This window comes from Callionymus lyra, chromosome 18, assembly GCF_982586985.1.
Source record: "Callionymus lyra chromosome 18, fCalLyr1.hap1.1, whole genome shotgun sequence".
Lineage (NCBI taxonomy): Eukaryota > Metazoa > Chordata > Actinopteri > Syngnathiformes > Callionymidae > Callionymus > Callionymus lyra.
In genome coordinates this window covers 15,789,210-15,813,443 of record NC_141835.1, presented here as the reverse complement: position 1 = coordinate 15,813,443, position 24,234 = coordinate 15,789,210, and the positions used below count along the sequence as shown (strand labels likewise).

General features: G+C 41.9%; 3 protein-coding genes across 5 annotated transcripts; 2 read left to right on the top strand and 1 right to left on the bottom strand.

Annotated features, from left to right (window-relative positions):
* The first annotated feature begins 1,299 nt into the window (after positions 1–1,299).
* Positions 1,300–3,338, top strand: LOC148060695 (NPC intracellular cholesterol transporter 2-like). The gene is made up of 5 exons (XM_087779323.1): positions 1,300–1,334; positions 1,477–1,566; positions 1,761–1,868; positions 1,928–2,067; positions 2,574–3,338. Exons 2-5 carry the CDS (start codon positions 1,485–1,487, stop codon positions 2,649–2,651), a joined length of 408 nt encoding a protein of 135 aa, XP_087635449.1. The 5' UTR covers positions 1,300–1,334; positions 1,477–1,484; the 3' UTR covers positions 2,652–3,338.
* Positions 3,339–3,434: 96 nt separating this feature from the next.
* gskip (gsk3b interacting protein) lies at positions 3,435–6,923 on the bottom strand. The gene is made up of 3 exons (XM_087779322.1): positions 6,699–6,923; positions 5,556–5,804; positions 3,435–4,111 (listed from the first exon to the last, which is right to left on the bottom strand). Exons 2-3 carry the CDS (start codon positions 5,799–5,801, stop codon positions 3,953–3,955), a joined length of 405 nt encoding a protein of 134 aa, XP_087635448.1. The 5' UTR covers positions 5,802–5,804; positions 6,699–6,923; the 3' UTR covers positions 3,435–3,952.
* A 49-nt stretch (positions 6,924–6,972) lies between these two features.
* Positions 6,973–23,013, top strand: atg2b (autophagy related 2B). 3 transcript variants are annotated; one of them, XM_087779332.1, is made up of 43 exons: positions 6,973–7,044; positions 9,637–10,009; positions 10,468–10,630; positions 10,734–10,886; positions 10,961–11,063; positions 11,166–11,328; positions 11,589–11,768; positions 11,822–11,918; positions 12,054–12,212; positions 12,679–12,830; positions 12,908–13,019; positions 13,096–13,333; positions 13,408–13,570; positions 13,744–13,836; positions 13,909–14,097; positions 14,173–14,446; positions 14,519–14,627; positions 14,840–15,044; positions 15,111–15,253; positions 15,359–15,516; positions 16,100–16,275; positions 16,341–16,491; positions 16,548–16,741; positions 16,802–16,882; positions 16,946–17,052; positions 17,120–17,212; positions 17,306–17,376; positions 17,845–17,921; positions 18,263–18,439; positions 18,499–18,625; positions 18,696–18,895; positions 18,959–19,188; positions 19,254–19,365; positions 19,485–19,676; positions 20,117–20,218; positions 20,313–20,391; positions 20,457–20,658; positions 20,724–20,793; positions 20,869–20,951; positions 21,009–21,130; positions 21,194–21,348; positions 21,756–21,905; positions 22,028–23,013. In XM_087779332.1, exons 2-43 carry the CDS (start codon positions 9,848–9,850, stop codon positions 22,256–22,258), a joined length of 6,198 nt encoding a protein of 2,065 aa, XP_087635458.1. In that variant the 5' UTR covers positions 6,973–7,044; positions 9,637–9,847; the 3' UTR covers positions 22,259–23,013. The 3 variants fall into 3 exon arrangements, with proteins under 3 accessions (XP_087635458.1, XP_087635456.1, XP_087635457.1); XM_087779330.1 differs by having other exon boundaries at positions 12,042–12,212; XM_087779331.1 differs by having other exon boundaries at positions 7,042–7,085; positions 12,042–12,212.
* Positions 23,014–24,234: the final 1,221 nt, after the last annotated feature.

The following is a 24,234-nucleotide window of genomic DNA, read 5'->3' as shown; positions in this document are numbered from 1 at the left end:
CACAGACTGCTTACTTCCACCTTCGTAACATTTCAAAAATCAGGCACTTCCTTCCTTTAGATGCTGCTGAGAAGCTCATCCATGCTTTTGTAACCTCCAGGCTGGACTATTGTAACTCTCTTCTGTCAGGATGTTCTAAAAAGTCTCTCAGAACTCTTCAGCTCATTCAGAACTCTGCAGCTCGTGTCCTGACTAAGACTAAGAGGCGCGAACACATTTCCCCTGTACTGTCTTCCCTACATTGGCTTCCTGTAGAATTTAGAATACAATTTAAAATCCTTCTCCTAACCTATAAAGCCTTACATGGTCTAGCACCAACATACATTAAAGATTTAATCCAAACTTACCAACCCTCAAGGACATTACGATCCTTAAACTCTGATCTATTAGTTATACCACAAATCTCTAAATGTAGATTCGGAGCCAGGGCCTTCAGTTTTCAAGCCCCTCTGCTGTGGAACAAACTACCGGCTTCAGTCCGGAGGGCAGACACCTTCTCTATGTTTAAAAACAATCTTAAAACCTTACTTTTCGATAAAGCCTATAACTAACTTAACTGTTTATCTTTAGCTGCTATAACTAACAAAACTGTTTATCTTAGCTGCTATAGGCTGAGAATGCTGGAGGAGTTTTAGACACCGAGCTCTGTATATCCTTCTTTTCTGCATTACATTCATCACCTGTGCAGTTTAAACCCACACCTTTTTATTTCTCTCCCAGAGCCCCAGGGATCCACCTCCAGAGCTGCTGCTGATCCAGGATCTTCACCACGTCATCAGATCCCGAGTTCTCTCCAGCACCTCCATGGACTCTCCTACACTCTCCTCTTTTTTTTCTCACTATAATTTCCCTCACTCCTCTCCTTATCCATCTGTCTACCCCCCCCATCCTTCCTCCCAGCCGGTCAAAGCGGCAGGCCGTCAACAATGAGTCTGGTTCCGCTCGAGGTTTCTGCCTTCTAAAAGGAAGTTTTTCCTCGCCATAGCTCACTGTACAGCTCACTGTACAGTGTTTTGTTTCTTGCTCTTTGTTGAATTGCTGGTATCTTTTTCCTTAATCAACTATAGTCTTATTTCAACTGTATAGTGTCTTGAGATAACTTTGTTATGATAAGACACTTTAAATAAAATTGAATTGAATTGAATTGAATTGGTGTTATCAGTGTTATCTTGACCTTTAAAGTATATACTTTATTGAATATTGTTTTGATTGTTTAAGCGCTTTGTAAATACAAATTACTTTCATACCATGACGGCATAATGAAGGTGCTGAGATGGAGGAGCAACAAGGGACGTTTTTTTATTGTAACAAACACACGATCATAGACCTCAAAGGTACGTATATTAAATATAAATTTCGTATTCTTCGGTCTGCGTCGCTTTGTTTTACGCAACTTAAAAATCACGGAGCTTTCCATCAATCTGATTTACAGTGAAAAGTGGCTTCGTTTCTCTTACACGTTATTGTGATTCGCAGGTGAGAAAATGGATTTGCGATCTGGACTTTTGCTCGTCTCGTGTGTGTTTGGACTCACCTGTGCGATACCGGTGAAATTCACCGACTGTGGTAAGTGTTCCCTGCTCAAATACAACACTATAATTTATATCTTTAAGTGTTTGTAATTTCATAACTTGAATTAAAAAAAAGAAAAGGTTAAACACTTAATTATTAAATGTAAATAAATAAAAGGACTTTAAAAAAACGGTTGGCTATGACGTCATATTCACACCAGCTGATCATGTCAATGCGTCTCTGTTCAGGATCATCAGCTGGTAAAGTCTCCACAGTGGACATCAGTCCTTGCTCCAGTCTGCCGTGTCCTCTCCATAAAGGACAGTCCTACACGGTCAACGTGACGTACAGCAGCGGTCAGTCCCCCCCCCCCCCCCAAAAAAACAAAAACGTGTGGCTTGACATGTTTTTATAGCCAGCCAGTCGAGCAAAGACATCGTCCACGGAATCATCCCCATCGACGACGGCTGCAAGTCAGGAATCCAGTGTCCCATGAAGAGCCAGGAGACCTATTACTACGTCGCCACCCTTCCTGTCAAGAAGACGTACCCTGCGGTATTTAATATCTTTTATTTTTTCTGTTCCTTCCCCTCACCGCCTTTGAACATAAAAAATGGGCAATATATCAAAGTATGTAAATGCATGTCATAAAATGTTTTTAATATTTTAAATTTACTGCATTTAAATAAAAAAAAAAAAAAAATCAGTTAACCCCCCACCCCAATATTTATCAAATGCAATTTTAATATTTTCAGTCTTAGTTTTCACAATATAGTTAAAAATATATATATAGGACTGACTTTTAAGGAAAGTTATGTTTTAAATCGTATTCATGATGTAATAATGTGTATGAACCTTAATAAAAGGGTCAAGTGAAAGAAGGGGAAGTCTTTAAATGAAAGCAAGTTTGATTCAAAACTGTCTCTTCAAGAGTGAAGGCGAGAGGAAATTATTCTATGTTATTACTTACATCATTTTCTTTTGTCTTTATTTAAAAGACTGCTTAAAGGTTTGTCACTTCCTGTAAAACTGTCTCATGGTTTCATTGTCTCCATTTTCAGATGTGGCTGGTGATGTTGGAGTGGGAACATAGTGATGACATGTTCTGTATCAAGTTCCACATCAATATTGTGTCTTAGACTTCTCTGTACCTCCTGGCAGGTGTTGCTCCTTTAAAATACAGGGATGAACAAATAAAAAAAATCATCTTTTAGTCAACCTCTGATTTCAAAGGTGCAGAGATCCACTTCTGTGGTCAACAACAATTTTTTCCTTCAATGTTTTTTTTTTTGGTAAATTCTGGAACTCCTGTTGTGTTCTCAGTGTTATCTTGACCTTTAAAGTATATACTTTATTGAATATCGTTTTGATTGTTTAAGCGCTTTGTGACCCTGGTCTGGAAAAGCGCTATACAAATAAAAATTACTTACTTACTTTTGGAAAATAACAAAACAATGATAGATAAGTTATTTTTCTGTAGAGACAGAATTGATCAGTTAAGATGTGACTTAATATGACGTGTGCAATGTATTATTGGAACAAACTTGGCCTTCTGACTATTGTCCTCTTGGCTTCCTGTCAATCATTGTGCCAAGCAGGTTAAACTTCATTGCACTTAAGTGAATAACATCTTTAATTAGGAACAAAGTCTACTTTTAGTCACAAGGCTCAGTGTTCCTTTCATGAACATGTCATTAAAAATTATTTTACAGCAAAATGGAACGAGTCAATTGTTGGTCATCAGGTTGCCACCTTGTATGTTTCTAAACCAACTTTAACATTGATCAATGTGATTTAATATCCAATAAAATTGTCCACCCTACTGATTCAGCTTTCAATTGCCTGTGTAGACTTCGAGCAAAGGCGTTTTTAAAACTTGTGGCCATATACAATAACTTCAGATTAAGACGCCATCACATAAATGGAGTTTGAGGTCAACATTTTTATTCAGTCCTGGTAACTTGCAGCAGCAGACAGGATAATGTGCAATTGCAAATATGATCCACTAGAACGATGATCTATAAGATCAGCTGCGTGGGGAAATTCAAATGTATCTTGTTTACAAATGAACGGTAAAAGTACACACTTGTGAGTAGGTTTGACACCTAACTGTTCTGAGAATCATGTCTGTGACATGTCGTCCTGTCCTACCCGGTTGTCTCCTACAAATACTCCCACTTCCTGGCAACTCTCAAGATCTAAAAAATCTTAATAAATCCTCACAGCTTTTGTACTTTACTAACCAGTGGTCAGTCTTTAAGGCAGTGGCTTGCATGCGAGAGGAGAGTTGTGGTAAAAAAAAGAAAAAAGGTGCAGGATTTCCTCACAGGTATGTAGCGTGGAGAGGCTGGAAGATCTTTGCACAGGAAAGTCAACACACTAAAACAACACGGTTGTGATATGAAGGCTCTTTGGGGGCGGGCGAGGAATGTTTCCACGGTTATTGTCCGCTTTGCTTCAGCTTCTCCAGCCGCTGTAGTAGAGCGTTCCCGAAAGCTTGTATATAGCTTGGACTCAGAGTGTCCAGCAGCGAGTAGATGGTCTCGTAGTACTGTGTGCTCAAGTCCTCGTCCACCTGATCGAAGGAATAGCCCACCACCTGGAGCACACACAATGATACAGGTTACTAAATGATTCCCATCTCTGGAGAATATATTTCACTGATACACAACACACAAGCAATGTAGGTAATAATATTAAAGCTAGTGTTTTAAAACAAGATTATACTTGACCTTGCACTTCATGTGATAGTTCAACCCACATGTCCTTAATTGTCGACTAATGGTTGAGATGGGAGAGTTTTTTGTGTCTTTTTTGAGAACAGAAATGTATGACGGTTCGGTTCGGGTTTATTTTCTTCATCATTCTTGTCCAAAATGACACATTAAAAAACATCCAAATACCTGCATAATGCTCCTATGTTATGTCCTTCTTATTGTTCAGAAAAAATAAAAGTAGTCTATAGTTTAAGCTTGTGTGTAGCAGAAGCTGAAATGATAACATGCTAAAAAAGCGGCAGGCCGTCAACAATGAGTCTGGTTCCGCTCGAGGTTTCTGCCTTCTAAAAGGAAGTTTTTCCTCGCCATAGCTCACTGTACAGCTCACTGTACAGTGTTTTGTTTCTTGCTCTTTGTTGAATTGCTGGTATCTTTTTCCTTAATCAACTGTAGTCTTATTTCAACTGTATAGTGTCCTGAGATAACTTTGTTATGATAAGACACTTTAAATAAAATTGAATTGAATTGAATTAAAAAGACAGGAAACACTCCTGAAGGACAAGAAGGATCTGTCTCGCCTGAAGTTAATACAAAACTGTGCAGCGAGAATTCTGACCTGCTCTAGTAGAAGAACTCACATTTCCCCCATCCTTAAAACTCTTCATCTATCTATCCATCCATCTTTAAAATATAGACTTGTTTATTTTCTTTATTGGAAAAATGTCTCACGCCAGTGCTTCAATACAAGATGGACGTTACAGAATAACAGTATGGAGGTATTTCGATGTTTTTAAGTGTCTTTTTAGACGAGGAAAAGCGAGCTTTGATCGCAACCCTTAGTGTATCACATAAGTGACAATAACCCCCAGATTTCTGCTGATTTTTAAGTATATCTTTTTATGGGACAACACTAACAAAAAGACACTTTGTTGTATTAACTTACACACGACACACTACTTTCCATTGTGTCAGTGTGAATTTATTTTTCCCTCAATATACAGCCATTAATGTCTAAACCACCGGCAACAAAAGTGAGTAAGTAAGTAATATTTATAGAGCGCATTTACACCCTAGAGACTACACCACTAAATGTCCAAATTGAGCACTGCTTTAAATTTGAATTTTGGGTAAACTATCCCTTTAATAAACATATAAATGCACTTCAATAAAGTCAATAATATGTTGGGTCATTACAAGAGATTCAAATCAAAGAAAGATTACACAAATAAGGCTAAACTCAAACTAGTTTTGCTACTCAAACAAGGATTAAGTAATTGTATGCTGCAGACAGATTCAACTGTGAGCAGGTTCCGCCTCCACTCTTACCCTGAGTCCTGAGTCGCTGAGCTCCAGACAATAGCGGTTCCCCTCCCTCGTCTCTAGGTTGATGTAGGCGAGGTTGGGCGCGCCGCTAAGACTCTGCGACACGTGCATCTCCGTCACCGCAAAGAGCACGTCGTTGACCACGGCGTTGGCGTCCAGACGCATGTCCTTGACGCTGCCGAGGTTCTCGCAGTCGTCGTTGTCGTACGTTGACATCATGGGGTCCTCGGTCTGGCAGTCCACCTCCATCACCTGAAAGGACAAGACAATGTCTATCATACAGAAATAAATAATGTATTTGTTATGAATTATTAAATTGCAGCTAATTATTTCACTGTAAATATTTGAACAGTAGAAATGAAATTGTCATGCGTCACTTTGTTAATAATAGGGGTGTTATAATTACGATACATATATCATTTATCATTATATATATATCGTTTTTTCACGATACTGTTCTCGATATTCAACAGCACTATATCATTTTTTTTAAACATAGTGTTCTACTTTAATGCAGTTGTTCAGGCTTTTCCTTGATTTTCTGGAACTCCTGTTGTGTTATCAGTTTTACCTTGACCTTTAAAGTATATACTTTATTGAGTATTGTTTTCATTGTTTAAGCGCTTTGTGACCCTGGTCTGGAAAAGCGCTATACAAATAAAAATTACTTACTTACTTACTACAAAACTCTGCAGTGAGAATTCTGACCTGCTCTAGTAGAATAACTCACATTTCCCCCCATCCTTAAAACTCTTCAATCTTCATCTATCTATCTTTCTATCCATCTTTGAAATATAGACTTGTTTATTTTCTTTATTGGAAAAAATAAAAGAAAGCGAGAGCCTGGCGATGACTGAGGACGAGAGGACACATTGGTCTCCAGGAGCTTTTTAAAAGCTGATGTTTGGACATTCTTTCGTCACACCTAAATACTGCAATATATCTGTAATTACAGCAATATATCGCATTGTTGCTCCTGTAACGTATCGCCAGATTCTACCGATATCGATAGGTAGCTTTTCTGCATGACGTCATACTTCTGGGTCGCATACAAGCCTCGTTCATTTTGATTTATGTTGGTATTCAGTGATTTAAAAAAATGTGAATGATTCTATAAGCGGGTGATATAAGGATTAAACATCTCACCTCCTCAATATTGGTCAAGCGTTTACTCGTGGAAGCTTCCAGGAAACAAAGCGCTTCCCCGACGGTTGAGTCTGATCCCGATATTATCGTTAATTAAAAAAAACGCGTACCGTGAAACCGTAACTATAAGAAAAACCGGTCTATATCTTTACTTAATCCATTAGCCCCACACAAATAAACTACTTTAACGTGTGAAGCGCTGGAAGAGCTCGCCGTCCGCCATGTTGTGACGTGACGTCGTAAATCCCGCCCCGTGATGACGCAACGACGTAATCCCGCCCACGGCGTGTCGGCTCAGTCGGCGCAGACTAGTCATGAAAGTGTTTGTAAACAAGTCACCCGCCAGGTAATGTTGCTCTTCACCTCCACGACACGTCGCACCTGGACGTATGTATATGTCATATATATATATATATATATATATACATACATACATATATGTCCATACACTTGGAGTATTTAGTGTGTTTGCGAGCGTGCACGCCGCTGTAGCACAGGTCGGTGCTAATGCTAACGCTGCTATACAGAGCTTGTTTGTATGCTAGTTAGCCGCTGACCTGCTAGTTAGCCCGATGACAAGGCTTTGTTTGACCAGCAGTCCCAGCGTGTGACAGCTCCGGGTCACGACGGAGGACGACAGGCAAGTTAGTGTCACGTTGGCGAGCGTTTAGCTGTCATAAGGGGTGTGAGAAAATAATGACACACCGATATATCGCGATATTGTCGCCCCCCCACTATACTGTATCGATATTCAAAAGCCCTTTTTAAAAATAAATGTATACATTTTTTGCTTTCAAATCCCCAATTATTATTATAGTTATTTAATGGTTAACAATTGTATTAATTCGGTTAAAATAAAAAATAGTAAATTATTTACAATTTATATATTTATGTGATCAAACTTTCAGCGTCTCGATATGTCCAATCATTACATCCTACGCAGTTGAAGCAACAATGAAATCCTGGCGATGACTGGGGACTAGAGGATGCACTTTTAAAGCTGACGTTTTGGCATATTTTTGTTTTGTTTTAGAACGAATTAAAGCAGTAACGACTTTGTTATACTACAAATGAAATCCTTGTTTATAACGTATTACAATACATCCTATCGTTGACTCTGTATCGTGATACTTATCATGTCGCCAGATTCTCGCAAATATAAACCCCTAGTTGTCATGCTAGTTGACTTGACTGAGTTGTGCACAGTAAGCGTCAAACACAACCTTTTTTTTGTGTTTATTCAATTTTAAAAATAACATTGACAGAGGAACAGTTTCTGTTTAACTGTTCAGGACCTATTGTCCTTTTAAAATAAACTGTAACTAAAACCTATGTTGTTATTTGAACTTAAAATACAAAATGTACTGCTCAATATTTCCATTGAATAACATGAGAAAATATTGAATTACTTGCAACTTTTTGAGCTTTAATAGTTATCTAAATATGTTTGATCTTGGTGGTGACAACACTTTTGAAACAAGTTAAAAAAATCGACATCATTATTGTTTAAATATTACACCAACTTGTAAGCTATTTTTTCTCTTTGTAAATTGTTGTTAATTTGATTTCAAATGTTGTCGTTTCCAGTTAATATTCATTCAAAGACATGTATTTCTATAGAGAGAGCGGGTCACATGCATTCAAATGTTATATGTTTTGTTTAACGCATATTTACATAATGTTCAAACTACAGTGCTTTGTGTTTGAACGAAGAACCATGTTTGTAATGTTCAATTTGATAATGGAGATCTAGAGCATCCACCTTTACCTTTCTTCCCCCGATCTCATAAAACCCCTACTAATCATATTCCCATGTCACACCTCCTTTGTGCCTTCGTACACCACAACCAAAATCTCTTTTTCCTCTCTAGCGTTCTGTTCTCTCGGCATGTCCAAACCATCTGCACAGCAGATGCTGACATTGATTATTTGGTTCTGTTTCATATCTATTGTAATAAAAAGCCCTTTGTTTTATCCCTTTAAAATAAAATATAAAAATTATATCTTCTATCCTTAAAGGGCTATGTTTTCAATCGATAGTGACTTGTCAATTCATATCTAAGCTTCTAAAAAACGGCTTCCAAATGTGACCTGTGTCTCATGTGGCCGGTTTCAAAAATAGATTGTAAAAACTGAAAGACCTTTGACTTGTGTGTTTAAATCATAGGAGAGTAATATTATGTTCAGTGTATGGATTCTCAAATGAGTGAAGGCTGAGAACGGAGTAAGTGAGTTTCCTCCAGGTTATGGCATTACTCGGATCCGTTCTGATTTAATTATGTGTCCACAGATCAATAAACATCTATTTCAGTTAATTTAGCAGAAGCTTTTATCAAAAGCAACGTCTGTAAGTATTGTACAATGGAACGTTAAGTCCACTACGGGCATTTTTGTATTTGTTTGGCTGTAGATTAACAGATTTAAATACATTTTGAAGGGAAATGCTAATAGTATAACAAGAAACGAATGACCACTTCGTCTGAATATCTACCTGTGTCCACAAATCATTTCGTCAGATTAGTGTAGAATGATTTGTTCTTGTGGCAATTGTAGTTTATTGTGCAAGTAAGTCCTGAAATGCTATTGTGCAAATCACATTATGTCTGCAGTTCTTTTCTAGTTCATCGTGGTTTGACATAAAAGGGGAAAAAATTGTAGCCCAAAACAAGCGAACGAACTAATTAGTTATTTTTATTGTAAATAACGACAGTGCAGATGAATGAGCTCATTAACATGATCTTGAAGTTGTTTCTTTGTTCATGTCTTAACAGTAAAGGACACACTATCAAGGTGACCTTTTTAGTTAATCAAAGTTGATTGTGACGAATAAAGGCATTCGGTCAGTTGTTGTGGCGTCACATCCGTGTTTGACTGAAGGTGGTCCAGGACCAGACTTCTCCAGTCGGTGCTGATGGTACGGTGTGTTTTTTCGTTTCAGATGCTGGAAACTGGACACATTCCCTCACACATCACTCAGTGCTGACACTTATGTGGATGATTCCATGACTCTGGAGTATGAAGGATGTCTGAGGTGGACAGGATGATACCATTCTTACTCTAAAGACTGGGTCAGCAGGATTGTTCTGGCATTGAGGTTTTCACATCTCTGGCATTTCTTTCCCATCCTGTTCGGTGAATAATCTGTGAAAATGCCGTGGCCGTTTTCTGAGTCCATCAAGAAACAAGCCTGCCGGTACCTGCTGCACAGGTACTTGGGCAACTTCCTACAGGAAAAGCTGAGCTTGGATCAGCTCAGTGTAGACCTCTATCAAGGAACAGGATCTCTGGCCCAGGTGCCACTGGACAAATGGGTACGTCGATGATCGCTTATCAAGATCAGATCAAAGTGTTACCCAACAGTTGCTTTTTGACTGCATTTATTAACTGGAGAGATCAGAGTAAACTTTAAAAGTGATCAAGAACAAAACAACGTTATGCATTTTTAAATTTTGTTCTTTTTTCATTATTTATAAAAAAGAAAAAGTCCCTTTAACTTATAACATGCTTTGTTTATATTTATAAAAAATATTTTGAAAATATTAAAGTAGAAATGTATAGTTTTGTAAATTGAATAATGTACGATTACATTTTAACTCTTATTTTTATTGTATCTTTTGAAATGGTTCTTAATTTTTTCCATAATTGTAAGGTTTTTATCCAATTCTCTCTCTTTAACTGTTAAAGAATTTGATGTGGCCATTCAGGAAGTTTAATTCCCCATCCCAGAGAGAAGGAGTATTTAAAACCCTACTTTTATTTTGTCCTTTAGTCCCTGAACGAGCTGCTAGAAACTGCAGATGCTCCTTTCGAGGTGACTGCAGGCTTCATCCAGAACATCTCGCTAACGGTCCCGTGGGCTACACTACTGCAGGAAAACTGTGCCTTAGAGGTCAGAGGGTTGATGATGGTTTTCAGGCCAAGACCAAGAATAGGTAAGGAGGACCATTTTACCGGTCAAAATAAACCTTCTCATCCATCTGTTATCCTCCGTTTATCCGGGGTCATGTGTTGGTCAACTACGTGCTCATTTTTCAGCGTCCGCTGCAGAGCCCATGTGTTGGTCCAGCTTCATGACCAGCAGCATGCAACTGGCCAAAGAATGCCTGAGCCAAAAACTCACAGACGACGTTGGGGAGAGCTTTCAGCCGTTTGAGGGATTAGAAAAGTTTGCTGAAACTATAGAGACGGGTTTGTTTTTTCATACCATCACAAAATGTTTTTTTTTTGTTTTGTCTCAAGATCTCTTTTCTTTTGTCTTGCAGTTTTGAGACAAGTGAGAGTGACGTTTCTGGATACAGTTTTTCGATTTGAGCACACACCTGAGAACTCTAAAACCGGGATCGCGCTCGAGTTATGCATCAGCAAGTGAGTGACTACTTCAATTCACCATCCCTGACACTGCAGTTTTCAGCACACACGCAGTGTTTCGAAGGATTTGATTTCCTAAAGTCATGTTGTCGTCTTCAGGATCGTTTACTGCGATGAAACCGGAGAGGAGAGTTCGAACGTGAACGTTCATCAGCCAACAACCTTCGCACATAAGAACCTACTAATGGAAGGAATAACCGTCATTTGGGACGAGTTCTCGGACCCTTCTCAAGCTGTTTATAAATCTTCTCCCACATCCGCTGTGAGTCGAGTTTGACCTTTAATCATATTTAACTTTAACTTTGGAATCGCCAGTGCCAGTGTGGTGCAGATGGGTGAAATAAATGTGTTATAATTTTAATATGGTCAAACATGCCAATGAATAAAAGACTGTGGAAAGACATTATTGTTGTACATTTTAGCTTCACTCTGTTAAATTTTTTTGACACTCCTTTAGAGTTTGTTTATAAGAGAAAGAGCTTTGCCATATATAATCTTGTTGTTTGTGTGGAATCTCTGCAGGAGCCAGAGCTGAAGCTTTCCCCGAGCTGGAATCCAAAAATCATTTGCGAACCTCATCCTCAGTTTACGGAGCCAGTATGGAACACTACACCCTTCCAACCCGTGCAAGTCGGGAGTCTGGGTGGAAGAATAGAGCTTTCCCTCACTCTAAAGAACAACTCAGCGATGCCTGGAGCAAAGGTAAAACCTAAATCAAGTCCAAAAGCATCCAGATGATTGTTTTGTTCTTTTAGCTGGACGTCGTCGGACACATAGACACACTATGTCTCCTGCTGTCTCCACGACAAGTTCATCTGCTCCTCGACTTGTGTGCTGCTTACTCTGGTGGAGGTGAGTTTGACGCCATGTTTCATCCGAATGATGCCGAAGTAGTAGTTTGATAAGAGATTCATGAATTTATCTGGAACACGAAGAGGTCGTGTAGTCATTGATTTCAAAATGACCGAAAAATAGTTTTTCATAAAGGTGCTCAGGATTTGTCAAGGGACAGAAAGAGTCGACCCATGCAACAGGAGGATGAGTATCGACTTCAGATGGAGCTCAACCGCTGCCTTAGGAAGGACACTTCTGCGCCAGACCCAGACTCCTACGAGAGCCCCAACACCAGGAACATCTCAAGTCGAGGTTAGATGCCTTAACACGTGAACCACCACTGTCCAACCAGCCATTAGACTAATGTCAAACTTTCAAACTCAATACACTCTAAATATCACTTCTTACATGTTTTTAACACACCTTTCTATTTGTCTCACACCCTCTAAGTGAACTCATCCCTACAGTTTCACTTATACGGTTGCTTTTAACATCATACATATTCAAGTGATGCATCATTTAAATTGAAATTCTTGTAATTAGAACATTTGTAATGGGCTGTATAAGTGTATAACTCTTGATGCAGGCGAATCTTCTCTGTTTGGGGGGTAGTACTGTGTAGTACTGTAGTTCTAATATGACCGCAAAGCCTATACAATTAAAATATTGAAAGTCATTGGACCGTTGAATCCTATTACATGATGGCTAATAAATGCATTTACAAGATTGACCTGATTCTCATCATAGCATTTCTTCCACCCTGTGTGTGGTTGTCTAGACGATGTCTTCTTCTCCATGGCTGACATGGACATGTCTCACAGCCTGTCGTCCCTCCCTCCATTGGGGGAACCGCCAACCGTCGACCTGGACTTGTCCCTCAACAGCAACTTCTCGGCGTCACCAGCAGAATCGCCGTCAGGAAACAAAGTGGTACGATATTTCTGGGAACAACAACACAAATCTGTTAAAAATCCTTCGCTAATGTGAGAAACCTCTCTTCACCTCAGGCTCTGTGGGACGAATACTTGGATGTTACTCGGCAGAACGGGAAGCCGACTGTTGAGATTCCCATCCAGCCTCGGGAATCACTGCTCACTCATAAACTGTTCAAGCCGACGTGTGAGTATCACATCAGTCAGGGTGGGAATTCTCGTTTGAGATGAGATGATCTCCTAAGTTCACCGCATGATTTCAGCTCACACGTCAAAAGCCCACGGCGACGAGTCAAGGCCTGAGCTTGTTCTGAAGCTCACCCTGGGCTCCCTGGTGGTTTCGGTCCTCCACATCGACCCACTGTCCCCTCCTGATGCTACATCCAGTCCACTAGGTCCCATGGCAGATCACTTCTTCAGCATGGTGGGTCCAGACTCGCCTGCCTCTTTTCTGCAGTCCAAGTCACTTTTTAACCAGGCCTGTCCTCACGACCACCTTAGGTAAGCATTACTTCTCACATTTTTTTTTATCTCCTCATTGGCCTTTTCTGCTCAACAACTCTATCCATCCACAGATTTGTGGGTCAAGGTCTTAAGGTCAACTACCAGCATTGTCAGGGTTCTAGTCTGCGCACGTTCACAACAGACTTTTCTCTGGACAAAATGGAGCTTCTTGAGTGTTTGTTTCCATCAGAGACAGTCATCGGTGGATCCCACAGAGGAGTCCAATACACTGAGGTGAGATGTCCACCATGCGGCGCTCCCAAATAACTCAATCGGTTTTACAACTATACCTTTATGCATCTGTATTTGGGTGGACCTACTGGACATATTCTGGGGTCTTTAATCAATGCTATTGATTTTGCTTTAATCAGCATAACATCTTTTGTGTATTGTTCTGTATTAAACAGCTCCTGACCTTTGACCCAAAAGTAAGTGCTGATTCCCCGCCAAGCTGCTGCCTCCACCTTTTATACAAACAAGCCGAGCGCAGAGGCCCACAGGTAAGCAGACATTTTATCCACACACATCACTCCCAGTCTTTATAGCTGCTTGAATATTGGCATGTGTCTCAGGGGGTGCAGGCTCGTCTCAGCACCATCCCCAGGAAGGCGGACATCGTGGTGGAGCTCGGACCGGTACACTCTGAGCTGGACATCAGCATCGTGGACCGACTCAACTCTCTGCTGCAGCCTCAGAAACTGACCACCACAGAAATGATGGCGTCTCACATGTACACGTCCTACAACAAACACGTCAGCCTGGTGAGATTTGGGCGATAAGGAAAAGCTTTTTCCTCATCTTGTGAAATGACCATTTTTTTTACGTTCAATCTGCAGCACAAGGCCTTCACGGAGGTGTTCCTAGACGACACGCACACGCCCTCAAATTGCCACGTGTCCCTGACAGTCAGCGCCCCCTTACTGGGTCTTTCAATCCGCTTTCCCATTCCCGATCTTCGCTCCGATCAAGAGAGAGGTCCTTGGTTTAAGAAGTCCCTGCAGAAGGAGGTGCTGATCTTAGACCTGGAAGATCTGGAGCTGAAGACAGAGTTCACCGGGGGCAGCTCTCCCGCCCAGACAAAGATGGAGCTCACATTCCGGGGACTCACCGGTAGGTAGACTCAACAAGTGTTATGATGATGAAGGTGTTGCCAATCATCATCATCCTCGTCGGTGTCTGCAGGGAAGTTCCAGGAGGAGCCAGATCAGCCGGCTGTACAGTTCCTCCGGGTGTCCCACAGCATGGATGGGGACATGACCACATCTGAGAGCGCCAAGTTTGATTGGCCACGGTAAAACATCTCTATATTAAAAATAATACATTTATTCTCTGGGCCTATATGTAGAGCATCATTTCAATGATACAATCATTTAATTTAATTTCAATTAACAATTTTGATTCATTTAAATATATTTTAACATTGATGGTTTCATAGAAAACCACATTTGCCTCTTGAAGAACCTCTCAACACTATATTCACCCGTGTCTGTATGTCCGAGACAGAATCGTGCTAAAGATGAATCCCACAACGGTTCACTCCATCCTGGAGCGGGTCACTGCCGAGGATGACGACGGGGCAGAAGATCATTCCCTAGAGGAAGAAGAAGAAGAAGAAGGGGGGTCACACTCATTGAAGGACGTGTGCGACTTTGGGAAATCGGAACCGTCGCCCTTTTCCTCACGTAGGGTGATGTACGAGAACGAAGAGGTGAGTCCTCAGTCTGTCTGCTGTGTGGGAACACAGAAATAAGACCTATCCATGTCTTTAATCCAGATGATCATCCCTGGAGATGTAGCAGAGATGACAGAGTTCCAGGAAAAAACAATGAACAATTCTCGTTACATACTTGAACTTTGTTTCCCAAACGTGCAGCTGGCTCTACCCAGCAAGGCTTTCTATGAAAAACTGCACAACAGGTGAGTACCTGGAAAAGCTGCTCCTGGCTTTCCACATAGAAATAGCTGTGTTGGAAACTGGGCGATCGTTTCAGGGCCTACTATAAACTGAACTCTGTCCTGAAGGATTAACAATGACCTACTTCTGTGGGAGCCCACTGCCCCGTCTCCTGTGGAGACAGTGGAGAGCATGCCCTATGGCGTGGGACTTTCTGTGGCCAGTCAGCTGATCCACACATACTCCAAAGACAGTTTCAGCCAGTTCCGCTCAACTGGTCCTGAAGGTGGGAATTTGTTCTCTCATATATATATTGGACCCCTATTGTACTCCTCAATATGTTTCTGTTTGCACAAAACTCTATTTTGATCAAAACATTTACAATTGAAAATGATCTTAAGCCCCTGCCCACACTTTTTCTGGAGATTAAATCTTGTTTACCACAACCACACCTACTCTGCTGTGATTGGTAAATCTTCAATGCTTTTGCACATAATAAAACAAAACTTATAAACTGTCATATATATATATATATATATATATATATATAATCATATTGAAAAATATAAAAAACGAGTGAAGGTCATGGTAATAGGAGCGACATTAGTCTCTAGAAAGTTTCTAGAAAATAGAAAATGTGGTCGGAGAATATGAAACGTTTTACGATTGCTTAAAATCACCCTCACACTTGATTGTAGCAATGGTATGGCATCATGTTGTTTTGTTTTAATGCTGCAAAAACTGTAAATTTGTTATATTTTGTATAACTTGAACCAAATACAATAATTTGGGAGTTGCTAAGAATTTGCAATGCATTGTGTAATTGTTGTGTTTGACATTTGTAATCTAAAACTATAATATAACTTTAGATGAGAGCAGCGGCTCAGAGGAGGAGAACCTGCATTACTTCTGTCCAGCTGCAGACCTGGGCTTCAGATCTCACAAGAAGAAGAAATCCAAAGTTCCCAACAAGACTTCTCAGAGCCTGTTCTCCGTCATCCTCACCGTCAACCACGGCCTTGTGGCCCTGCGGACCAACGCCAGGGTAAATATCTCTCCATATCAGACACATCTTCGCCAGACTCTGTCTTTAAAAGAGTCTCTCTGCAGAAGGAAGACAGAACTCTGTTTAAGAACCAGCACGGCGAGTTCTGGCTGGAGGTGAAGAACTCGGTTCTGTTCAGCGTGGCTCAGTATGAAGGACACAAAGACCAGCACTTTGTCTGCTTCCACACCGGCAGCATCTGCATGCATCACCAAGGTACTGCAGGCACTCCTCAGTGTACATCTGTCCCTGACACTCTCATCCAATCTCAGGACTGGTGGACGGTGATTTGGACATCAAGCTGCCTTGTAGGACACATCCACATTGGCTGGAGCCGACAATCTACCAATCAGAGGCAACGCCAGAGAGGTCGTCCACTCCGTCTGAGAGCATCGGGCTTGAGGCTCGGTGTATGGTGTCTGTGGCTATCAAGGTTTCGTCACACAGCGCCGAGAGAAATGTCAAGGTGACGACAAGATAAGCGCAAGATGTGTTTAAGTGGTGACTCACTATTCTCTCTCTAAAGGAATTCCTGGTTGCAGTCGGGGTCAGAGGGGCGACAGTGCAACACAGGATGAGCCCCCCCGGTGTGGGCTGGTACGATCAGGTGAGGCGTAAGTTACTCCTTAGCTTTTTTGACCTGAAAGTAATCTCATTTTGTTTAAAAAAGATTGTCGACTTCCTGAACATCTCGGATGAGCCTGTGTTGGGTTATGCACCTCCTGCATCTGTCACCACGTTACACCTCCATCTCTGGAGCTGTTCGCTGGACTACAGGTGACTCACAATTTTTTATTTTGATTCAGTTTTTAAGATTTATAATAACACAATTTAATCCCTTCAGGCCCATTTACCTGCCGCTGAGGTCTCTGCTGATGGTTGAGACGTTCAGCATCTCCAGCAGCGTCTCTCTGGACCACTCGTCCTCCACATTCCGGTATGTTTATGTCATCCTTGAGGTCAAGAATTCCCAAGTTCCAGATAGTAAAGTAAATAGCTCTCGTGTTGATATTCACCTTCAAATATGCAGGATCATTTTGGATGAAGCAGCTTTGTTCCTGTCGGATAAGAACAATGCCGTCTCTGTTAACTTGGCACGAGGTAAGTCAACATAACGTTTTGAATTTTTGTGGTTTTCGTGTTCATTGAAATGTATGTTTCAAGTGAAGCTGTCAGAGTTATAGAATTTAAGACATTTGCAGCAGTAATCTATATAATGTTAACTATGCTTCTGGCAAACATTTTAGTAACCTGAATAAGCAACACAGGTTTGGGTGCTTGTCGTGTCCCTTATGCACACCATCTTGGACACACACCCTTAAATTTAAAACAAAACCCAAAATCACAAAAGTAATTCAAAGGTTTAAAATAAAGGCTTTCAGGATTTTTTTTATTACCAAGTATTGGTTTGGCAATTTTATCCGATAAAATCTAAATGATATCCATCCCTATTAGCGTACATGTCATACAGAATGAAGGTCATTCTGTACATCACAGAACTGAAGAATCTGTTGAAGAAGAGTTCTTGTCCAAGCATCACCTCATTAACTAATGCTGTTTCCCCCGTAGATTATGTCCAGGTGGTGGACATGGGAACACTGGAGCTCCGGATCACTGCTGTCAAACCTGGACTCAATGAGAAACTGGTATTGGAACTATAATATAGAAAAATGTTGGCTACATGATTTGACAGGAAGAGAAGTGCATTATTACAGAGGGTTTGCTATTGTTAATGGGTAAAAATAGTTCAAATTCAGCATTTGACTTTGATAATTTATGTATTTTGAGAGGGCTTACGATGTTTTTAAGTTTAAACTTTTTAGTTTAAATCTTTTTTTATCAGTGTCATTTAACTGTCAAAGTTCAAAAAGGGCTGTAGAAATGGACAAAAAAAAGTTTTCTGAATCTACGGAATTTAAATGAAAGCACTTGTAGTCATAAAATTAATAAAAATCATAATTAAACCTTCTGCTCTAACCTCTCGCAGGCAGAACCAAGGTTTGAGCTCCGCTGCTCCAGCGACGTCATCCATATCCGGACGTGCTCGGACTCTTGTGCCGCGCTAATGAACCTCATCCAGTACATGGCCAGCTACGGGGACCTCTTGCCCCCCGCCGAGACTGAGCCAGAGACCAAACGTGGAAGTGCTGCCCCAAGAAAAAAGGTAATAATAGTGATTTTCAAGAATGTTTACCATCACCTAACTGGACTTTCTCGGGATAGATGGAAAGTCAGCGACAGTCTCAAACGCCGCTGCTGGCTGAGATGGAGCAGCAGATGCTGCAGGATCTGATGAGTGAAGCGATGGAGGAGAGCGATGCTCAGAGCACACCCAGGTTGCAACAGAATGGTGAGAAAGATTTTGAAAAATTATATCAAAATGGATTGTGTTGTGACATGAAATACTCTTCTGTGTGCAGGTTCTCGCAAGCAGCAGAACCACGACCTGGACGCGCCTCGCTCCGACCTGTTCTTGTTCCCCGACGAGAGCGGCAACTCCAACCACGACTCCAGCCCGACGTACCCGGTGCTGCACTCTCCTCTCATCACTCCTGTCCCCACGCTAGCTCAGGAGACGGATGACTTCTGCATCCTGGAGCCCCCTACATCCTCTAGAGAGGTCAGTCGGTCATCTCAAACTCACTGCCCAGACATTTTGTTAAATGGGGATCTGCTTTCATAGGATCTGGACCAGGAGCCAGTCGTTACGCGTCTGACCTCGGAGCCGGTGGAGATCAAGTACGACCACTTCTGTCAGCCGCTGGACAGGAGTGACTCCAGCCGAGGGTCTATGAACTTCCCCATCCCGGAAGTGCGTTACCTCATCAAGGAGATCTCTGTGGTGTGGCACCTCTACGGCGGCAAGGATTTTGGGAATGTGGCGTTCACTCCATCCCCCGCTCGCAGTCGAGGGTACATGAGAAATAACGTTGCATCTGTTGTAATAGTTCCTAAATGACATTGTTTTGATGTTGCAGCTCCACACCTTACAGTTCACCGTCTCAAACACCTGTCAGACGTTCTTCAGGGCGAGTGGGAGGAGGAAGAGGGCGGAACCCTGATGTCCTGATGGAGATCCAGCTCAGCAAAGTAATTAGAAATTTGGGAATTTCTCATTTCAAATTACTCCTCAAACACAACACAACAACATGTTCTAACTAATGGCCAAGAGAAGATATGAATCAGTTTTAAAAATGTTCTCCTTGCAGTTGAAGTTCCAGCATGAGGTCTACGCGGAGGTCCATGGGCCTGGAGTGTCCACAGAGGACCAGCTGGCGTCCCGGCAGGTGTTTGTGGTGCAGGATTTGGAGATCCGAGACAGATTGACCACCTCACAGATGAACAAGTTCCTATATTTGTACTCCAGCAAAGAAATGCCCCGGAAAGCTCACTCTAACATGGTGAGTGAGAGGTTATCTTGACTTTGGTCACAAATTATTTGATATAAGTTAATCATTAAACGGCTGGGGAGTCTAGACAGAAGTTAGATATTCAGCCGTGACTCAAACATGAAACATGCATTGAATGCTTTGATTATATAATGCAGGCATAACCAAAGTGTGGCATGTGGGCAGGCCTGGGTGAAATGTAAAATACACCAGATTTTTTTGTAAAAATATACTTTATAATTGTCATACAAGTTTGTAATGGTAAGTTCCAACTAGTCTGGTGAAAACACCACCAACCAAAATGTGTCTGTGCTAATTCCTACTGTAGGAGTAAAATTCTGAATGAACCCCGGCTAGTTTTCACTACATCAAATATGGCTCCTTGAAAAAGGTTTGGACAAGACTGCTATACTGGAATTGTCACGTGACGTGCTGTTCTTCGTTCCTCTCAGCTGACGGTGAAGGCGCTACACATGTGTCCGGAGTCGGGTCAGGCTCCGCAGGAGTGCTGCCTCCGCGTGTCCCTGATGCCGCTCCGCCTCAACATCGATCAGGTTCGCCCAGAGAACATTAAATATAATGACGCTGTGTGCTGTAGTGTCCACCAGGGGGCGCCAAGATCTAATCAGAGCTGCATTCTGTCTACAGGACGCACTCTTCTTCCTCAAAGACTTCTTTTCCAGTCTCTCTTCAGAAGTGGAGTTCTTCTCGCCGCCGACTCAAGAAGGTACATTTAACTCCTGAGACCGAAGATTAAGGCGGTTATGCTCATGAGCTTGTGTTGTCCATCAGTCGCCCCCTCGTCCTCCAAAAACTCTTCAGTCCCAGAAATCACCTGCAGCTTCTCCAAATCACCGTCGGGCGGACAGAGCCCGGCGCCCATCATCTCCGTCCAGACCCAGAGGAGAACCGGCTACAACGGTCTGGAAAGGTCGACGGAGAGCGAGGGAGAGTCAACATCTCCGTCCTTCAACGACCAACCTGTCTTCTTCAGGTCTGGAGTTTGGATTAAAAGCGTAATTAAAGGAAAGATTTACTGATGTTTTTGCTCCAAAACAGGGAGTTCCGTTTCATCTCGGAGGTTCCGATTCGGCTGGATTACCACGGGAAGCATGTTTCAATGGAGCAGGTAACGGAACAGGTTTAGGTTGATTGAAGGACCATGTTCCCGCAAACTGGTCCCTGAATGTCCTCTTCTTCTCAGGGAACGTTTGCAGGCATCATCATCGGGCTGACGCAGCTGAACTGTTCGGAGTTGAAGCTCAAGCAGCTGTGCTACAGACAAGGGTGAGTTCTGCCAAGACTTCACCAAATGAAGAGAAACTAAACCTTCTTGTCTTCCAGGCTGCTCGGTGTGGACAAACTCTTCTCCTACGCAATCAGTGAATGGATCAACGACATCAAGAAGAACCAGCTGCCGGGCCTGCTGGTCGGAGTGGGTCCCATCCACTCTCTGGTCCAGCTGGGTGAGTGAAGAGGACGAGAGTTTATCGGTTCTTCTTTGTAGTTCTGAACAATTCTCGTTCCAGTTCAGGGATTGAGGGACCTGGTGTGGCTCCCCATCGAGCAGTACAGGAAGGACGGGCGGATCGTGAGGGGGTTCCAGCGCGGCACCGCCTCCTTCGGGACGTCCACTGCCATGGCGGCGCTGGAGCTCACGAACAGGATGGTGCGGACCATCCAGGTGAGCTCTCGTATATCCGTGACCCTAGAAGAGTCTAGGTCAGCGGTGGGTCGTTAAATTCCTTAAGGTGCCAAACCATAAATTGATAAAAATGTTCTTCGTATTTGGAGGCATCATACAAAAATAAAAAAAATCGTTTTTTTACAATTACATTTTATATACATTTTATTTGATTAGAATTTGAACAAATGTGTATATATGATAATGATGTGCTTTATTTGAAAACTATTTTATTCAAGTTTCTTTAAGTAATTTGAAATTTTGACAGTAAATTCTCTCAAAAAATGATAAATACATTGAAAATTAAGCCCTAAAACAGTTATTTTTGGGAGTTCAAAAATGGAACTATTGCTATTACAAGCACAAAATTAAGAGCCAAGCATAAAGTTACATTTGTTGTGACCTAGGCTGCTGCAGAGACGGCCTATGATATGGTGTCCCCGGTGCCTGAAGAGCGGAACGCAAAGAGGATAAAACGCTACTCCCACTTTGGACAAGCTCATCAGCCGGTGGACCTGAGGGAGGGCGTGGCCAACGCCTACACCGTGGTCAAAGAGGTGAATGTTGATGAAAGGTTAACAGTTCGAAGAAAATGGAAAAACAGAATATGTAAAAACCAGAAGTCCAAAGTACACCTACCCCTCCTTTAAAGTTGATGAAATTGATGTCGTCCTCCCAGGGGATCACTGACACGGCGATGACCATCTACGACACTGCCACCCGCGAGCACGAGCAGCGCGGGATCACGGGAGCGGTGGGCGGCGTTCTGCGCCAGCTGCCCCCGGTGGTGGTCAAGCCTCTCATCATGGCCACGGAGGCCACCTCCAACGTCCTGGGCGGGATGAGGAACCAGATCCACCCCGAGGCGCGGCAGGAGGAGTCTCAGAAGTGGAAGCAGGGCGAGGAGTGAGCGCTCGCTTGTACATAAGATCCTTGTCGCGGTTAATACAAATGCTTTTTGGTCAGCGTCTCCTCAACGTGCCTTCATCCTCATCGCACTGTATAACAAAGGGACACCCCGATGTGGCCCTCGAGTCTTACATGAAACTTCATGTTATTGTTGAAGACCAGTACATTATGACCAGCTGTCTGTCAACACTAATGTTAACCGAGGTTGTTTCAAGCCTGCTGTCGTAAGCTGCTTCTGACATCGCTCTTTAGGAGTTTAATTTAAATTGTTGTTTTTTTATTTGTTGTCCACTGACCACTGCGGACCAGAGACAACCCATATGATAATTTAACAGATGGTCGTAAAGACTTGGCTGAATGGTTCTGGTCCAGCGCTGGTGTTTTGTGTATTTAACTGTTATTCAATATGGACATTCATAAGCGTGTGCTTTTAAGTCTTCAAATTCTCTTTTAACTTTAATTTAAAACAGCCGGTTCTGACTCTGTATCTTGATCTGTAAATAGTTTCGCCGTGAACATTTTTTTGAAAAGGGAACTTGCCTGTAATAAGCACTTTGACGTCACATGAAGGAGCAATGGACGTCACATGACCTCCTCAAAAGCTATATTGTGAAATCAACGGTGGACATAATATTTGTTTAACGATTATTTTTAATTCTACATGAGAGCATTTTCAAGAGTGTATTGTGTAGAGAGAGTCGTTGTGTACATACTTGTACAGGTAATTTGTATTAAAGCATGATGTTTGGCCTCGCTGAGGAAGGACGAGTCTGGCACCGTGTTTGCTTGAGTGTGATGGTTGAAGACAGGATGGGCCCGGATGAAGAAATATGGATCAAAAGTTAAATGCAACCAGGAAAGGAGGAAGTGTGACGCAGCTAAGACTTCATCTGGTGAGTTAAAGGCAGCATTAAGAGGATCTTGAGTTTCTTCTGGTGTGAAATAAAACGTGCTTCTTCAGACTATTTTAGATCTCAAAGTGTAGAAGAAGAAGATGCCCCAGATCACTCCTCGGATCAATGGCAGACAAACCATCCTACCACAGAAGGTAACTCTTCTTGCCATGGAAATAAAATAACTTAAAGCTACTTTGGTCAAATTCAAAGTACCTCTTAAGCTTTTATACTTAAGTAAAACATAAAAATAATACTTTGGGAGGATCACCTTACACATTAAAGTACTGCTTTAGTTAAATAAATATGACAGATATTTAAACATGCCTTGACAGAAATTTACAGATGTGCAATAATTTTTTTTTTTTTTTTACATATCTCTGGACATGTAATTAAATGAAGTAGAAAACTATAAATATAATTGACTTGAGGAAGTGTGATGGATGAGAATTGGCACTATCCAAATCCGACGCTCGTGGAACAAGGTGGGGATCCTTCTCCAGGTTGGAGTTTAAGTACCTGAGGTCTTGTTTGCGAGTGAGTTAAAAAAATGGAGTGTGACATTAGCATCAGCAGTTATGCGGACGTGGCACAGAGGTGGTAAAGTGAGAGCTAAGCCAAAAGACAAAGCTCTCTGTATATGTCCATCTATGTCCCTAACATCAGAGATGGTGAGAGAAGCAAGGTTATCTGGGAGAGGCTCAGAGTAGAACTGCAGTTCCCCTGCGTTGAGAGGAGTCAGTTGAGGTGGCTTGGGCACATGATTAGGATGCCCCTTAGATGTCTCAGCTGGTTTGGGAATGCCATGGGGTCTTCTAGGAAGACCTGGACAAAGCTGCTGGGGCGGAGAAAGTCTGGGCCTCCCTGCCTAAGCTGCTGCCCCCGCGACCTGAACCCGGAAGAAGACGGATGCTGAAAAACTATACTGAAACCTTCAGTAAAAAGTAAAGCAAACATGGCTTCCAAGATCACTCAGCCATAAATTGTTAGCAAGAGAAGGTTCCTGTGAAAGAGGTTCGTGTAAATGAGCGTCTTCATAAATAGAAAAATTTATTAGAGCACCAATAGTTCTGCTAACATCATA

What these genes read in the sequence shown, in the direction of transcription:
- LOC148060695 (XM_087779323.1), top strand. Translation starts at nt 1,485, where the DNA reads ATGGATTTGCGATCTGGACTTTTGCTCGTCTCGTGTGTGTTTGGACTC. An exon ending in GGTGAAATTCACCGACTGTG is followed by an intron (nt 1,567 to 1,760) that starts GTAAGTGTTCCC and finishes GTCTCTGTTCAG; the next exon opens with GATCATCAGCTGGTAAAGTC. An exon ending in TCAAGAAGACGTACCCTGCG is followed by an intron (nt 2,068 to 2,573) that starts GTATTTAATATC and finishes CTCCATTTTCAG; the next exon opens with ATGTGGCTGGTGATGTTGGA.
- gskip (XM_087779322.1), bottom strand. Translation starts at nt 5,801, where the DNA reads ATGGAGGTGGACTGCCAGACCGAGGACCCCATGATGTCAACGTACGAC. An exon ending in TCAGCGACTCAGGACTCAGG is followed by an intron (nt 4,112 to 5,555) that starts GTAAGAGTGGAG and finishes TGTGTGCTCCAG; the next exon opens with GTGGTGGGCTATTCCTTCGA.
- atg2b (XM_087779330.1), top strand. Translation starts at nt 9,848, where the DNA reads ATGCCGTGGCCGTTTTCTGAGTCCATCAAGAAACAAGCCTGCCGGTAC. An exon ending in GCCAAGTTTGATTGGCCACG is followed by an intron (nt 14,628 to 14,839) that starts GTAAAACATCTC and finishes TGTCCGAGACAG; the next exon opens with AATCGTGCTAAAGATGAATC. An exon ending in AGCTGTTCGCTGGACTACAG is followed by an intron (nt 17,053 to 17,119) that starts GTGACTCACAAT and finishes TAATCCCTTCAG; the next exon opens with GCCCATTTACCTGCCGCTGA.